Below are 18,689 nucleotides of genomic sequence, written 5' to 3'. Positions count from 1 at the left end.
TCGGAAAGCAGTGACACGAACAGATATCTGCACGCCAATGTTCATAGCAGCATTATTCACAATTGCCAAGAGATGGAAACAACCCAAATGTCCTTCAACAGATGAGTGGATAAATAAAATGTGGTATATACACACGATGGAATACTACGCGGCAGTAAGAAGGAACGATCTGGTGAAACATATGACAACATGGATGAACCTTGAAGACATAATGCTGAGCGAAATAAGCCAGGCACAAAAAGAGAAATATTATATGCTACCACTAATGTGAACTTTGAAAAATGTAAAACAAATGGTTTATAATGTAGAATGTAGGGGAACTAGCAGTAGAGAGCAATTAAGGAAGGGGGAACAATAATCCAGGAAGAACAGATAAGCTATTTAACGTTCTGGGGATGCCCAGAAATGACTATGGTCTGTTAATTTCTGATGGTTGTAGTAGGAACAAGTTCACTGAAATGTTGCTATATTATGTAACTTTCTTGGGGTAAAGTAGGAACATGTTGGAAGTTAAGCAGTTATCTTAGGTTAGTTGTCTTTTTCTTACTCCCTTGCTATGGTCTCTTTGAAATGCTCTTTTATTGTATGTTTGTTTTCTTTTTAACTTTTTTTTCATACAGGTGATTTGAAAAAAGAAGGGAAAGTTAAAAAAAAAAAAAAAAAAAAAAAAAAGAAAAAAGACAAACAAGGGGAAAAAAAAAAAAAAAAAGATGTAGTGCCCCCTTGAGGAGCCTGTGGAGAATGCAGGGGTATTCGCCTACCCCACCTCCATGGTTGCTAACATGACCACAGACATAGGGGACTGGTGGTTTGATGGGTTGAGCCCTCTACCATAAGTTTTACCCTTGGGAAGACGGTTGCTGCAAAGGAGAGGCTAGGCCTCCCTGTATTTGTGCCTAAGAGTCTCCTCCTGAATGCCTCTTTGTTGCTCAGATGTGGCCCTCTCTCTCTGGCTAAGCCAACTTGAAAGGTGAAATCACTGCCCTCCCCCCTACGTGGGATCAGACACCCAGGGAAGTGAATCTCCCTGGCAACGTGGAATATGACTCCCAGGGAGGAATGTAGACCTGGCACCGTGGGACGGAGAACATCTTCTTGACCAAAAGGGGGATGTGAAAGGAAATGAAATAAGCTTCAGTGGCAGAGAGATTCCAAAAGGAGCCGAGAGGTCACTCTGGTGGGCACTCTTATGCACACTTTAGACAACCCTTTTTAGGTTCTAAAGAATTGGGGTAGCTGGTGGTGGATACCTGAAACTATCAAACTACAACCCAGAACCCATGAATCTCGAAGACAGTTGTATAAAAATGTAGCTTATGAGGGGTGACAATGGGATTGGGAAAGCCATAAGGACCAAACACCACTTTGTCTAGTTTATGGATGGATGTGTAGAAAAGTAGGGGAGGGAAACAGACAGACAAAGGTACCCAGTGTTCTTTTTTACTTCAATTGCTCTTTTTCACTCTAATTATTATTCTTGTTATTTTTGTGTGTGTGCTAATGAAGGTGTCAGGGATTGATTTAGGTGATGAATGTACAACTATGTAATGGTACTGTAAACAATCGAAAGTACAATTTGTTTTGTATGACTGCGTGGTATGTGAATATATCTCAATAAAATGATGATTTAAAAAAAAAAAAAAAAAAAAAAAAAAAAAAAAGAAAATACATTAATTCAGACATAGGCTGCAGTAGTAGAAATGGAGTATTTGGAACCAGGGAAGTGATAGTGTGCTTCTATTCTGCACGGTCAAACTACACCTGGACAGCATTTCAATTTGGTGGGGTAAGTTGGATTATTTAATAAATGTCAGTGGTTTGGAAAAAATTAAACCAAATCTCAGGAATGAAGAAACAGGAAATATTTAGCCAAGATAAGAGAAGACTGTGAGGGACTTGATGGTTTTCTTAAAATATTTGAAGTGCTGTCATGGAGCAGAGGGAGCAGATCTCTTTTGTGTAAGACCCAATGGATGGAAGATATAGGGAGAAAGAAATGTTTCTTTATATTGAATGGAAACCTAATAGTGACACTAACCAAATATAAAATGAGCTGCTATGCGAGCTAGCAAACTCCCTATTGCTGGAGGTGAACATAAAAGTTGGAGGTCTATTTGGCAGAGATAATAATAATAATAACTACTACCCTTATACTGATTTGAACATACCAGCTTCAAAAAGATGTTTATGAGACAGTTGGGGATATTTGAATGCTGATTGAATATTGGATTATATTAAAGATTTCATGTTAATTTTTAGGTGTAAATAATGGTTATAATTAGAGAGAGAAAGACCTTATTGTTTAGAGATATGCACTGAAGTGTTTACAGAGGAAATGATAGGGTTATCTAGGCATCACTTTAAAATAATCCAGAAGATGAGGTGATGGGTTGGTGTGCAGATTAAACAAGATGGGCCATGTATTGATAATTGTTCAAACTGAGTGATGGGAACATGGGTGGATTCGTTATACTATCCTCTCTATTTTGTGTTTGGAATTTCCATAATCAAACGTTAAAAATAGCTGCCTGCTACCATGTACTGAGCACTTACGATGTGCCAGGACCAACGAAAGTGCTTTTATAGCATTTTAAAATTTATTTTAATGTAATTTAATATTAACAAATAAAAAAAGACTTAAATAAAAGGTGATATAGCACTTTATAAAGTATTGTAAAGTTGTTCTTTCAAAAGAGTCTACATCATCAAGGTGTAGAGTGAGTTCAATTTGTTTGGGTTGCTTGAATTTTTGAAAGAGTATATCTGTGTGTCAATTTGTATACTTAAAAAAAGCATTCTCCACAACAGCCCAATGAGGTACTATATTCCCATCGTATAAATGGGAAAACTGAAGATCAGAAAAGTGAAGTGAAAAGTGAATTGCCCAAGTTTGCACATCTACTAGCTAATAGAAGTAGGCTTTGAGTTCTTGTTTCTCTGACTCCATTGTTGTGTGCTCTTAACACCCTTGGTAGTCAGTATGGCCCAAGGACCAGCAGTATCTTATCACAGAGTGGCTTACCAGAAATACAGAATCTCAGGTGCTTACCCAGACCTACTGAATGAGTTTCTGCAGCATTAAAGTGTGAGAAGAATTGTATATGCTATACTGCTATGTAGGGTATTTAAGCACAGGCAGGTTTATTACAATGGATTAAGAGTTCTAAACCCTTGTTGTTCTTCATCTGAGCTAATTGAAGAAAATTTTTAAACTACTGATTCGTGTATTATAACTCTGGGATGGGGCCTGGGAATTTGTATATTTAACAGGCACTCTCAGATGAGCTATTGGTGTTGGAAACCACTGGAAAATGAGGTCTACAAAGGTCTTTTTCAACCCTTAGAGTCTCTAATTCCTGACAAATTTGCTGGAGATGATGAGAAATTCAGTTATGCACATCTGTGGAAAATGCCTTACCTGAAAAGAATAATTTAGAAGGGACTTCAAGTTTCTTTCTAAGGAAATAAAAGCTTCAAGGAATGAAAATGGAGTCCAGACAGACAGAATGAGAGAATCAGCAAATATATTAAAAAGATATGTCAATTAATATATACCTCCTATATTTACAAGGAATGCTCAGTATATACATATACAATGAAATAAGATACAAGCCTGTGACTACAAGCAATGTGCTTGGTTTTCATGTTTGTCTTATGTAAATCAAACTCATTCTAGAGTTTATTTTTTCAATACATACTGAATTCCTGTAAGTATAATAGGGGAAAGACAAGTAAACAATTACAATAAGCTGTGATAAAGTACTGAGATATGATAAATATGGGTTGTTACAGAAACATGGGAGAATGGGTTCCCAATAAGCACTGCAAGTAGGAGGAAGGTAATCAGGGAAAGTTGAGTCTTGAAAGAAGCATAGAAGTTATCCAGAGGAAGAAGAGTATTTCAGAAAGATGGCACAGCATATACAATAGCACATAGGCCAAAGAGACTATGGTGGCTTCAGTGAACTGATATTATTGAAGACACAGAGGCTGAGCATGGAGTAGAATGAAGAGAAGAGGGAGGTAAGGTAGTCAGAGGCTAGATCACAATGCTCTCTAAATGGGATACTCCAAGGAGTATGGACATTGTCCAGAAGGCTATAGGAATCCTTCGAATGGTTTTAAATGGGTGAGTGACACGATGAGATTTTCATTTTTTTAAAAAATCACTCAGGTATCTGATGGAAAGATGAATTGGAAGTGCTTGAAACCCATGCAGAAGAGCTATTAGGAAACTATTGAAATATGTAAGCAAGAGATAATGAGGAGAGCACATATTTGAAAGAGATTTAGAAAATTGAATAGAATTCTGTGACAAAATAAATGAGAGAGAAGGAGTCAGGTTACTGGTTTGGATACTGGAAGATAGTGGTGCCACTAACTAGGAAAGGGAATACAGAAGGAAGAGCAGACTTTGGGGTAAAATAAATATGAGAAAATTTGGGGGAAATATGACGAGATCAGTTTTGATTGTGTTGAGTATAAGAAGTCTATAGAACAACCAAGTGGAATTATCCAGTAGACAAATGGATATGTGGGTCAGGAGCTCAGAGGAGAGATAAGGACTGAAGACATAGATGTGGAAGTCATGAGCATGTACACTGAAATAATAAGAGCAGATAAGCTCATCTAGCAAGGGACTGCATGCAGAGTGGGGTGAGAGGAGGGCCAAGGACAGAACCCTGGGGAACATCAATATTTAAGGAGTGACCCAGGAAGAGGAGCCCAGGAAGGAGGTAGAGAAGGGACAGCCAAATAGATAGGAAAAGCAGGAAGTGTAAGGTCATGGAGCTAAGATATAAGTTTCCTATTGCTGTAGTAACAAATTAACAGGAACAGTAAATTAAAGCAACACAAATTTATTATGTTACCGTTCTGGAGGTCAGAAGTCCAAAATTAGTCTCACTAAGCTAAAATCAAAGTGTCAGCAGAGCTGAATCCTTCTGGAGTTTCTAGGGGAGAATCCGTTTATTTGCCTTTATCAGCTTCTAGAGGCTGCCTGCATTCTTTGGCTCTTGGCCCTATTTCTCCGTCTTCAAAGCCAGCAGTGTAGTATCATTCACATCTCTTTCACTGACCCTGCTTCCATTGTTACTTAATTTTCTCTGACTCTGCTCTCCTGCCTCCCTCTTATATATACCCCATGATTACACTGGGTCCACCCAGATAATCCAAGATAATCTCCCAATTTGAAGATCCTTAATTTAATCACATCTGCAAAGTCCCTTTATCCATATTAGGCAACATCTTTACAAGTTCAGGGGATTAGAGCATGGACATGGAAATATTTGGGAGATATTATTCTGTGTTCCACACTAAGGAAGTAGAGAGTTTCACAGAGAAGAGGTTTCAACAGAGTCAAACACAGAGAAGCAGTCAAGGAATATCAGGTCCAAAAAACTGGCCTTTGGATTTAATAATTACAAATAATTGTGGTCTTGGCAAGAATAATTTTGGTGATTTAATAGAACTGAAGCCAAAGTATAGTAGGTTAAGAAGTAAATATGACATTTTGTGGATAATGGGAGCCAGATTTCTTACTAATGGTGAAGGCAGTTAAAATTTGGAAAAAGCACAGAATGAACCCTGTGGTGTTGAATTGGAATTAGAGGTATCAATGTGAATTTGTTGTTTTAAATATATACATATAGAGAGATAGCTACAGAAATAGAGATGTGTGTGGGTGTGTGTGTGTGTATATATATATATATGCATATGCATATATTTATTCATATACCTATATCAGTGTGTATGTGTATACATCTACTCTCCAACTCTGTCCACTGAGAGGGTCGACAAGCAACAAGCACATTAAGCATCCAAATTTTGGTTTCTAAATGCCATTCTCCACTAAAGGGAAACAGGGTTCCTTGTAAAAATGGCTGATTCCAAGGCTAGGGCAAGGAAAGTACAAGATGAGACTGAAGTATCTTATTGGTTCAAAAAAGCAAAAAAGTACTTGATGAGAGCATGTCAAAAGAGCACAAGAAGGGGGGACGTAATCAACATGGTGACGTATACAGCTACTGAAAACTTTTCTACAGACATTCAATGAAAAAAACAAAAAGGACAATTCTGAATTGTTCAGAACTCTGGAGGAATATATAGACTGGAGAAGGACCTTGCAGATGCCAAACTGAAGAATGAGAAGAAATATCAGGTAGGAATCTTCTGTCCTGGACCACCCAGTCCTCTCCCCTCCCCCTCACTTAGTCTCAACATGGTAAAGGCACAGAAACAGCAGATGGGACCCCTCCCACTGGGGATACAGACTATAAAATCTCTCACAACAGTGAGAAACCCCCAAACTTTGAAAACCCAGGGGACAGGGGAGGACATTTCAAGGCCCAGGTCAATGAGGGACAAAGAGTCTGAGAAAATGTGGAAAGAGTGTGTTTCCAGTCCTAGGTCTAAAAGCCCTTCACCAACCCTTGAGGGAAGCAACAGCTGGTGGCCATATCCATGCCTGGGGGATGGCAGGAGGACTGGGTCAGCTGGGGGAGTCCTCTGCCACAGGTGGAGCCACACATCAAGCCAGATTTTGGCCCACAAAGTGAGGGCACAGGAATCCTGTGGATTCAGCTCACCTGTACAGGTGCAGCCTCTGCTCTGAGGCAAAGCAGCGTCTGAGGACAGTTAAGTTACTGAGCAGTGCCATCTGCTGGACAGACTAGAAGGTACAAGGAAATTGAAACCTTTTTAAAAAGATGCTCCAGACCATTTCTTATGACCACAGGAGCTGGTCTACACACCCTGCACAGAAACCCAGCCCTGTTTGGGCTGAGAAATATGGATGACCATTTGTTAAACCAGGGCCTCAGGGAACTGAATGACAACATGAAGCATATGAATAAAAGTGTTATAGGTGTCCCAGAAGGAGAAGAGAGGGAAAAGGGGCAGAAAGAGCAATAGAGGAAATAATCAATTAAAATTTCCCAACTCTTACAAAAGATAAAATTACAGGTCAAAGAAGTGCAGCATACCCCAAAAAGAATTGATCCAAATAGACCTACTCCAAGACACTTTCTAATCATATTGTCAAATGCCAAAAAGAGAATTCTGAAAACAAAAAGAGAAAAGTTATCAATCACATACAAGGGAAGCTCGATAAGACTAAGTGCATATCTCTCAGCAGAAACCATGGAGGTTAGAAGGCAGTGGTATGATATATTCAAGATAAAGAAAGAGAAAAACTGCCAACCAAGAACCCTGTATCTGGCAAACTGTCCTTAAAAAATGAAGGAGAGTTTAAAATTTTTACAGATAAAAAGACAATGAGAGAGTTCATAAACAGGAGACCCGCTCTACAAGAAACACTAAAGGGAGCACTGCAGACAGACATGAAAAGACAGGAGAGAGAAGTGTGGAGAAGAGTGTAGAAATGAAGATTAACAGTAATGGCAATAAAAGGGTAAAAAGAAAGGAGAAAAATAAGATATGACAAAATCAAAAAGGAAAAAATTGTTGAAGAAAGTAATGCCTTTACAGTAACCACATTAAATGCTAATGGATTAAACTCCCCAATCAAAGGACATAGATGGGCAGAGTGGATTAAAAAACAAGATACATCTATATGCTGACCATAAGAGACTCACTTAAGACCCAAGGACAAAAATAGGTTGAAAGTGAAAGTTGGAAAAAGATATGCAAATAACAACCAGAAAAGAGCAGGGGTAGTGGGCCAGTTTGAATGTATTATGTCCCCCAGAAAAAGCCATATTCTTTGATGCAGTCTTGTGGGGCAGACATTTTGGAGCTGATTAGATTTGCATGGAGATGCACCCCACCCAACTGTAGGTGATAACTCTGATGAGATGTTTCCATGGAGGCAAGGCCCCACCCATTCAGGGTGGGCCTTGATCAGTGGAGCCATATAAATGAGCTGACGGGCAGAGGGAACTCAGTGCAGATGTGAGTGATGTTTTGAAGAGGAGCTACAGCCAAGAGGGACACTTTGAAGAAAGCACAGGAGCTGCAGATGAAATACATTTTGAAGACAGCCATTGGAAGCAGACTCTTGCTCCAGAGAAGCTAAGAGAGGACAAATATCCCAAGTGCAACTAAGAGTGACATTTTTGAGGAACTGCAGCCTAGAGAGGAACATCCTGGGAGAGAGCCATTTTGAAACAAGAACTTTGGAGTAGACACCAGCCACATGCCTTCCCAGCTAACAGAGGTTTTCTGGACACCATTGGCCATCCTCCAGTGAAGGTACCTGATTGCTGATGTGTTACCTTGGACACTTTATGGCCTTAAGACTGTAACTGTGTAACCAAATAAACCTCATTTTATAAAAGCCAATCCATTTCTGGTGTTTTGCATTCTGGCAGCATTAGCAAACTAGAACAGGTAGCTATACTAATATCAGACAAAGTAGAATTTAAATGCAAAACAATTAAAAGGAACAAAGAAGAACACTATTTATTAATAAAAGTGACAATCCATGAAGAAGACATAACTGTCATAAGTATTTTTGCACTGAGACAGAATGCCCCAAAATACATGAGGCAAGCACTGACAAAACTGAAGGGAGAAGTAGATACTTCTACAATAGTAATTAGAGACTTCAGTACACCACTCTCATCAATGGATAGATAATCTAAACAGAAGATCAATAAGAAAACAGAGGTAGTGGATAAAATGATAAATGAACTAGACATAACAGACATTTACAGAACATTGTACACAACAACAGCAGAATATACATTTTTCTCAAGTGCTCATGGATCATTCCCCAGGATAGACCACATATTGGGTCACAGAGCAAGTCTCAATAAATTTAAAAAGATCTAAATTATACAAAATGCTTTCTCGGATCATAATGTAACAAAGTTATAAATCAATAGCAGGCAGAAGGTTGGAAAGTTCACAAGTATATGGAGGTTAAACAGCACACTTTTAAACAACCCTCGGGTCAAGAAAGAAATTATAAGAGAAATCAGTAAATATCTTGGGGCAAATGAAAATGAGAACACAACATATCAAAACTTATGGAATGCAGCAAAGGCAGTGCTTAGAGGGAAATTTATTGCCCTAAGCACCTATATTAAAAAAGAAGAAAGAGCAAAAATTGAGGACTTAACTGCTTATCTGGAGGAACTTGAGAAAGAATAGCAAACTAACCCCAAAGCAAACAGAAGGAAAGAAATCACAAAGATTAGAGCAGAAATAAATGAAATTGAGAACATGAAAACAATAGAGAAAATCAACAAAACCAGGAGTTGGTTCTTGGAGAAAATCAATAAAACAGATAGACCCTTAGCCAGGCTGACAAAGGAAAAAAAAGAGAGGATGAAAACAAATAAAATCAGAAATGGGAGGGGTGGCATAACTACGGACCCTGCAGAAATAAAGGAGACAATAGGAAGATAGTAACTATATGCTAACAAATTTGACAACTTAGACAAAATTGACAACTTCCCAGAAAAGCATTGTGCTGGTTTGGATATATTGTGTCCCCCAAAAGCCATGTTTTAATCCAATCTGATGGGATGTTTGGATTAGGTTGTTTCCATGAAGATTTGCCTCACCCAACTGCAGGTGAAACATTTTGATTAGATGTTTCCATGGAGATTTGACCCCATCCATTCAGGGGAGGTCTTGATTAGTTTACTGGAGTCCTTTAAAGGAAGCTTGCACAGGGGGCAGAGAGATGAAAATGCCCCGGGATGTGCAAAGCCAAGGCCGTTGAAAGCTGATGCTTGGAGATGCAAGCAGAAGGACGTTTGGATACGCTAAGCTAAGAGATGCTAGCTCAGAGTTTGCTGCAGAAAAACTAAGAGAGGACCCCCAGACAGTTAGATACATAGGAGCTGAAGAAGCTAAGAGAGACAAGCCCAGAGACATTTTGGAGAACACCATTTTGAAACGCAACCCAGGAGCAAAGGAAAAGCACATGCCAGCCACGTGCCTTCCCAGCTGACAGATGTTCAGGATGCCATCAGCCATTCTTCAGTGAAGGTATACTCTTGTTGATGCCTTAGTTTTGACACCTTTATGGCTGTAGAACTGTAAATTTGTAGCCAAATAAACCACCTTTATAAAAACCAATCCATTTCTGGTATTTTGCATAATGGCAGCATTAGCAAACTGAAACAAGCATGAACAAAAAACATTGAGTCAAGAAGAAATAGAAGACCTCACCAAAACAATCATAAGAGATTGAATCAGTCATCAAAAAACTCCCCAAAAAGAAAAGCCTAGGACCAGATGGCTTCACATGTGAATTATACCAAGCATTCAAGAAAGAATTAGTACCAACCCTCCTCAAATTTCAAACAAATTGAAGAAGAGGGAGAGCTACCTAACTCATTCTGTGAAGCCAGCATCACCCTAATACCAAAGCCAAATAAAGATACTACAAGAAAAGAAAATTACAGACCAATCTCTTTGATGAAAACAGATGCAAAAATCCTGAACAAAATACTGCAAATACAATCCAGCAGTGCATTAAAACAATTATGCACCATGACCAAGTGTGTTTTATTCCAGGTATGCAAGGATGGTTCAACACAAGAAAATCAATCAACGTAAAACATCACACCAATAAATTAAAGAGCAAAAACCACATGATCATCACAATTGATGCAGAAAAGGCATTTGACAAAATTCAGTATCCTTTCTTGATGACAACATTTCAAAGGATAGGAATAGAAGGAAACTTTCTCAACATGATAAAGGGAATATATGAAAAACCCACAGCTAACATCATACTCAATGGGGAAAGACTGAAAGCTTTCCCTTTAAGATCAGGAACAAGTCAGGGATGCCCACTGTCACCATTGTTATTCAATATTATACTGGAAGTTCTAGCTAGAGTAATTGGGCAAGATAAAGAAATAAAAGGCATCCAAATTGGAAAGGAAAAAGTAAAACTTTCACTGTTTGCAGATGATATGTTCTATGTAGAAAATCCTGAAAAATCTATGGTAAAGCTACTAGAACTAAGAAATGAGAACAACAAAGTGGCAGGGCACAATATCAATGCACAAAAATCAGTAATGTTTCTATACCTTAGTAAGGAGAAATCTGAGGCAGAAATCAAGAAAAAAATTCCATTTACAATAGCAACCAAAAAAATCAAACAATTAGGAATAAATTTAACCAGGGATGTAAAAGACACAGAAAACTACAAAAAATTGTCAAAGAAATCAAGGAAGACATAAATAAATGGGAGGACATAACATGTACATGGATTGGAAGACTAAATATACTTAAGAAGTCAATTCTACCCAAACTGATTTATAGATTCAATGCAATACCAATTGAAATCCCAACAACCTACTTTGCAGAAATAGAAAAACTAATAGTCAAATTTATTTGGAAGAGCAGGGTTCACCAAATACCCAAAAATATCTTGAGAAAGAGGAATGAAGTGGGACGTCTCACACTACCTGACTTTAAAGCATATTACAAATCTACAGTGGTCAAAACGGCATGATACTATGAAAAAAATGGAATACTACCTAACTCATTTTATGAAGCTAACATCAATCTAATACCAAAACCAGGCAAAGATGCTACAAAAAAGGAAAACTACCGGCCAATCTCCCTAATGAATATAGATGCAAAAATCCTCAACAAAATACTTGCAAATCGAATCCAAAGACACATTAAAAAAATCATACACCATGACCAAGTGGGGTTCATTCCAGGCATGCAAGGATGGTTCAACATAAGAAAAACAATCAATGTATTACAACACATTAAAAACTCGAAAGGGAAAAATCAAATGATCATCTCAATAGATGCTGAAAAAGCATTTGACAAAATCCAACATCCCTTTTTGATAAAAACACTTCAAAAGGTAGGAATTGAAGGAAACATCCTCAACATGATAAAGAGCATATATGAAAAACCCACAGCCAGCATAGTACTCAATGGTGAGAGACTGAAAGCCTTCCCTCTAAGATCAGGAACAAGACAAGGATGCCCGCTGTCACCACTGTTATTCAACATTGTGCTGGAAGTGCTAGCCAGGGCAATCCGGCAAGACAAAGAAATAAAAGGCATCCAAATTGGAAAAGAAGAAGTAAAACTGTCATTGTTTGCAGATGATATGATCTTATATCTAGAAAAGCCTGAGAAATCGACGATACAGCTACTAGAGCTAATAAACAAATTTAGCAAAGTAGCAGGATACAAGATTAATGCACATAAGTCAGTCATGTTTCTATATGCTAGAAATTAACAAACTGAAGAGACACTCAAGAAAAAGATACCATTTTCAATAGCAACTAAAAAAATCAAGTACCTAGGAATAAACTTAACCAAAGATGTAAAAGACCTATACAAAGAAAACTACATAACTCTACTAAAAGAAATAGAAGGGGACCTTAAAAGATGGAAAAATATTCCATGTTCATGGATAGGAAGGCTAAATGTCATTAAGATGTCAATTCTACCCAAACTCATCTACAGATTCAATGCAATCCCAATCAAAATTCCAACAACCTACTTTGCAGACTTGGAAAAGCTAGTTATCAAATTTATTTGGAAAGGGAAGATGCCTCGAATTGCTAAAGACACTCTAAAAAAGAAAAACGAAGTGGGAGGACTTACACTCCCTGACTTTGAAGCTTATTATAAAGCCACAGTTGCCAAAACAGCATGGTACTGGCACAAAGATAGACATATAGATCAATGGAATCGAATTGAGAATTCAGCGATAGACCCTCAGATCTATGGCCGACTGATGTTTGATAAGGCCCCCAAAGTCACTGAACTGAGCCATAATGGTCTTTTCAACAAATGGGGCTGGGAGAGTTGGATATCCATATCCAAAAGAATGAAAGAGGACCCCTACCTCACCCCCTACACAAAAATTAACTCAAAATGGACCAAAGATCTCAATATAAAAGAAAGTACCATAAAACTCCTAGAAAATAATGTAGGAAAACATCTTCAAGACCTTGTATTAGGCGGCACTTCCTAGACTTTACACCCAAAGCACAAGCAACAAAAGAGAAAATAGATAAATGGGAACTCCTCAAGCTTAGAAGTTTCTGCACCTCAAAGGAATTTCTCAAAAAGGTAAAGAGGCAGCCAACTCAATGGGAAAAAATTTTTGGAAACCATGTATCTGACAAAAGACTGATATCTTGCATATACAAAGAAATCCTACAACTCAATGACAATAGTACAGACAGCCCAATTATAAAATGGGCAAAAGATATGAAAAGACAGTTCTCTGAAGAGGAAATACAAATGGCCAAGAAACACATGAAAAAATGTTCAGCTTCACTAGCTATTAGAGAGATGCAAATTAAGACCACAATGAGATACCATCTAACACCGGTTATAATGGCTGCCATTAAACAAACAGGAAACTACAAATGCTGGAGGGGATGTGGAGAAATTGGAACTCTTATTCATTGTTGGTGGGATTGTATAATGGTTCAGCCACTCTGGAAGTCAGTCTGGCAGTTTCTTAGAAAACTAGATATAGAGCTACCATTCGATCCAGCGATTGCACTTCTCGGTATACACCCGGAAGATCGGAAAGCAGTGACACGAACAGATATCTGCACGCCAAAGTTCATAGCAGCATTATTCACAATTGCCAAAAGATGGAAACAACCCAAATGTCCTTCAACAGATGAGTGGATAAATAAAATGTGGTATATACACACGATGGAATACTACACGGCAGTAAGAAGGAAGTATCTCGTGAAACATATGACAACATGGATGAACCTTGAAGACATAATGCTGAGCGAAATAAGCCAGGCACAAAAAGAGAAATATTATATGCTACCACTAATGTGAACTTTGAAAAATGTAAAACAAATGGTTTATAATGTAGAATGTAGGGGAACTAGCAGTAGAGAGCAATTAAGGAAGGGGGAACAATAATCCAAGAAGAACAGATAAGCTATTTAACGTTCTGGAGATGCCCAGAAATGACTATGGTCTGTTAATTTCTGATGGATATAGTAGGAACAAGTTCACAGAAATGTTGCTATATTATGTAACTTTCTTGGGGTAAAGTAGGAACATGTTGGAAGTTAAGCAGTTATCTTAGGTTAGTTGTCTTTTTCTTACCCCCTTGTTATGGTCTCTTTGAAATGTTCTTTTATTGTATGTTTGTTTTCTTTTTAACTTTTTTTTTCATACAGTTGATTTAAAAAAGAAGGGAAAGTTAAAAAAAAAAAAAAAGAAAGAAAAACAAGGAAAAAAAAAAGATGTAGTGCCCCCTTGAGGAGCCTGTGGAGAATGCAGGGGTATTCGCCTACCCCACCTCCATGGTTGCTAACGTGACCACAGACATAGGGGACTGGTGGTTTGATGGGTTGAGCCCTCTACCATAAGTTTTACCCTTGGGAAGACGGTTGCTGCAAAGGAGAGGCTAGGCCTCCCTAGATTTGTGCCTAAGAGTCTCCTCCTGAATGCCTCTTTGTTGCTCAGATGTGGCCCTCTCTCTCTGGCTAAGCCAACTTGAAAGGTGAAATCACTGCCCTCCCCCCTACGTGGGATCAGACACTCAGGGGAGTGAATCTCCCTGGCAACGTGGAATATGACTCCCGGGGAGGAATGTAGACCCGGCATCGTGGGACGGAGAACATCTTCTTGACCAAAAGGGGGATGTGAAAGGAAATGAAATAAGCTTCAGTGGCAGAGAGATTCCAAAACGAGCCGAGAGATCACTCTGTTGGGCACTCTTACGCACACTTTAGACAACCCTTTTTAGGTTCTAATGAATTGGGGTAGCTGGTGGTGGATACCTGAAACTATCAAACTACAACCCAGAACCCATGAATCTCGAAGACAGTTGTATAAAAATGTAGCTTATGAGGGGTGACAATGGGATTGGGAAAGCCATAAGGACCAAACTCCACTTTGTCTAGTTTATGGATGGATGTGTAGAAAAGTAGGGGAAGGAAACAAACAGACAAAGGTACCCAGTGTTCTTTTTTACTTCAATTGCTCTTTTTCACTCTAATTATTATTCTTGTTATTTTTGTGTGTGTGCTAATGAAGGTGTCAGGGATTGATTTAGGTGATGAATGTACAACTATGTAATGGTACTGTAAACAATCGAAAGTACAATTTGTTTTGTATGACTGCGTGGTATGTGAATATATCTCAATAAAATGATGATTAAAAAAAAAAAAAACGGCATGATACTAGCATAAAGATAGGTATACTGACCAATGGAATCAAATTGAATGTTCAGAAATAGAACCTCTCATCTATGGACAATTGATCTTTGATAAGGCAGTCAAGCCAATGCAACTGGGACAGAGCAGCCTCATCAGTAAATGGTGTTTTGAGAACTGGATATTTATATCCAAAAGAATGAAAGAGGACTCCTACCTCACACCTTATACAAAAATTAACTTGAAATGGATCAAAGACATAAACATTAGAGCAAAGACCATCAAACTTTTAGAAGAAAATGTAGGGAAATACCTTAATGACCTTGTGATAGGTGGTGTTTCCTAGACCTTACACCCAAAGTGCGAGCAATGAAAGAAGAAATAGATAAATGGGATCCCCTCAAAACTGAACACTTTTGTGCATCAAAGGACTTTGTCAGAAAAGTAAAAAGGCAGCCTATGCAATGGGAGACACTATTTGAAAACCATATAGATAAGGGTTTAATATTCAGAATATACACAGAGATCCTATAACTCAACAACAAAAGACAAACAACCCAATTAAAAAATGGGCAAAAGACATCAACAGACACTTTTCTGAAGAGGAGATACAAATGACTAAAAAGCATATAAAAACATGCTCAACTTCATTGGCTATTAGGGAAATGCAAATCAAACCCACAATGAGATATCATCTCACACCTACTAGAATGTCCATTATTAAAAAAACAGAAAATTAGAAGAGCTGGAGAGGATGTGTAGAAAGACACACTTATTCACTGTTGGTGGGAATGTAGAATGGTTCAACCATTCTGGAAGGCAGTGTGATGGTTTCTCAGGAAGCTAAGTATAGAATTGCCACATGATCCAGCAATCCGTTTACTAGGTATATACTCAGAGGAACTGAAAGTTAAGACACAAATGGAAATTTGTAAATGATGTTTATAGTGGCATCATTCATCATTTCTGAGAGAGGGAAACAACCCAAATGTCCATCAACAGACGAGTGGATATACCATCTATGATATACACATACAATGGAAAGTACACAGCTATAAGACAGAATAAAGTCATGAAGCATATAGCAACATGGATGAACCATGAGGACATTATGTTGAGTGAAGTTAGCCAGAAACAAAAGGACAAATACTGTATGGTTTTCCTAATATGAACTATAATGAGCTAACTCTGAGAGTTACACTTAGGAACACAGGTTATCAGAAGATAGAAAGAAGGTAGAGATTTGGCATTTGATGCTGAAGGAGGACAGAATGTTCAACAGGATTGATGGTAAAGTTTCAGAAATGGATAGCACAATAATATCTGATGGTATCACAATATTGTAAGTATAATGAACAAAGTTGAGTGTGAGTATGGTTGAAAGAGGAAGGCTAGGGGCATGTATGATACATGAAGGAAACATAGAAGATAAAGACTGGGACTATAACTCAGTGAAATCTAGAGTGGTCAATGATGGTGATTAAATGAATCAATATAAGAATGTTTTTACATGAGGGAGAAGAAATGAATGTCAACTTTGCAAGGTGTTGAAAATGGGATGGTATTGGGGAGAAAATACAATCAATGCAAGCTAGCTACTATAGCTAACAGTAACAATGTGCCTCCACTAATTGTAACAAAGGCAATATATCAAAGCTAAATGTCTATAAGAGGGGGATATAATGGAGAGGTATGGAATTCTTGGTGGTGATGGTTTTGTCTGACCTTTTTATTGTATTGCATTGTATTGTATTTTTTCTTTTTTTATTCACCATTTTTTTCTTTTTCTTTTTTCTCATCTTCCTCTTTCTTTGTGGAAGAAATTGAAATGTCCTCATACAGATTGTAGTGGTGAATGCATAAGTATGTGATTATACCAGGAACCATTGATTGTTTACTTAGGAGGGAAAATATGGTGTGCAAATAAAACTGTTTAAAAATAAACAGAGACCCCACCTTGCCTGAGCCCGCCCCTAGCCAGTGGTTCTCCACGCACCCAGCATCCAGCGAGAGTCGCAGCGCGCCGACGGAGCGGACATGGGCAATGCGATGGTGGCCAGGCTCGGACTGGGGCTGCTGCTTCTGGCGCTGCTCTTACCCACGCAGATTTATTCAAATCAAACAACTGTCAGAACACTTTCAAGTAACTCCTCCCAGAGTACCTCAGCTGCCCCAAGTACAACTAATGTCACCACCCCAGGAGGTGGTGCCCTGCAGTCTACAGCCAGCCTCCTCGTGATCTCACTCTCCCTTTTACATCTTTACTGCTAAGAGACTCAGGTCAAGAAACATCTATGCTTCCCCGTCTTCTGAACCCAACCCAAATGGCATCTGAAGTCCAGTGTGGCAAGGAGAAAACAGGTCTTCATCGAATCTACTGGTTCCACACCTTATTGATACAGAAAATGTTGAGAATCCCAAATTTGACTGGTTTGAAGAACATGTGAAGGATTTGACTAGAAGATGAATGCCAATATTAATTCTGCTGTTTTATGTAGAAGATGAAGACAGACAACATCCAAAATGAAGAGAGGATTTCCTTAAATGTGACTTAAGAAATATGGACACTTAAAACTCTACCTTGAAAAACAAATAGATTTTCTCTTACCTAGAGAGAAGCAATGGGGTGTGGAATGGAGATTCAGTTTTCATTTGGTACATTAAATATATAGGGCCATGAAATGATTAGGTAACATAAAAGCTTCCATGATTCTATTTATGTGTACATTAGAAGCAACCTCCAGGTGTTACTGTAAATTCTACATGTACTGTTTCACCAATACTAATTTAGTGCTGATAAACTCTAGATAAAAGTTTTACATTGTTAAGCTATCACTTTTCTCTTGGGAACTGAACTCTTTTATTTCTGAGGCTTTGGATTTGACATTGTATTTGACTTTTTATGTAGCAATTGACATGTGCCAGTGCAATGATGTTTTGGAATCTACCCCCCAGTGCAAGCATAATGAATAAATCTTGCTTATACACTTGTAAAATCAAATGGTAGGCATTTCCCATCACATTCCCATCCACCAACAGCACCAGATTCATTTAGCTAAACTGATTCCAAAGAGTAGAAGTACATTGACCTCAACCAATTTCAAAATGCTGCTTTTTTGTTTCTGCATATGTTGAATACTTTTTACAATTTAATAAGTGGTCTGTTTTGAAAGAAAAATTGACAGGTCTTAAAATTTAAAAGGCAAATGTGAAGGAGCCAAAAGTAAATAATGTAAATCCAGTATTTGGGAAGTGAGGACTGGAACCTATCCTGCATTAAATTCGCAAAAACTTTTATACTCTTTCTGTAAATACTTTTTTTAACTTTATGAATCAGAGTAGCCACATTTGGAACACTTTCTGTATCAGTTAATATTTTTTAGATAGTTAGAACTTGGTCCTAAGCCTAAAGTTGGCTTGATTCTGGAAAGTAAATCTTTTACAACTGCCTCAATGCACAGAAACCTTTTTAAAAATAGATACCCTATGAAGTTTTTGTTTGCATGGTCACACACTGATGCTTTGATGTTCCAGTATCTAATATGGCCACAGTAGTCTTGATAGCCAGTCATTTTTTTCCCCCTCTAGAAT

General features: G+C 38.1%; 1 protein-coding gene across 1 annotated transcript; it reads left to right on the top strand.

Moving 5' to 3' along the window:
- Nucleotides 1-17,135: 17,135 nt before the first annotated feature.
- Nucleotides 17,136-17,397, top strand: LOC119522033 (signal transducer CD24-like). Its single transcript, XM_037820756.1, has one exon. The coding sequence runs from the start codon at nt 17,136-17,138 to the stop codon at nt 17,367-17,369; it is 234 nt and encodes a 77-aa protein (XP_037676684.1). The 3' UTR covers nt 17,370-17,397.
- The last annotated feature ends 1,292 nt before the right edge of the window (nt 17,398-18,689 follow it).

The sequence above is a fragment of the Choloepus didactylus genome, chromosome X (assembly GCF_015220235.1).
Source record: "Choloepus didactylus isolate mChoDid1 chromosome X, mChoDid1.pri, whole genome shotgun sequence".
In the NCBI taxonomy this organism is placed as follows: Eukaryota; Metazoa; Chordata; class Mammalia; order Pilosa; family Megalonychidae; genus Choloepus; species Choloepus didactylus.
The sequence above is the reverse complement of the archived record's forward strand: the minus strand, read 5'-3'. Positions and strand labels throughout refer to the sequence as shown.

Excerpts from the sequence above, each read along its gene's own strand:
- LOC119522033 (XM_037820756.1), top strand. The coding sequence starts at position 17,136 with ATGGGCAATGCGATGGTGGCCAGGCTCGGACTGGGGCTGCTGCTTCTG.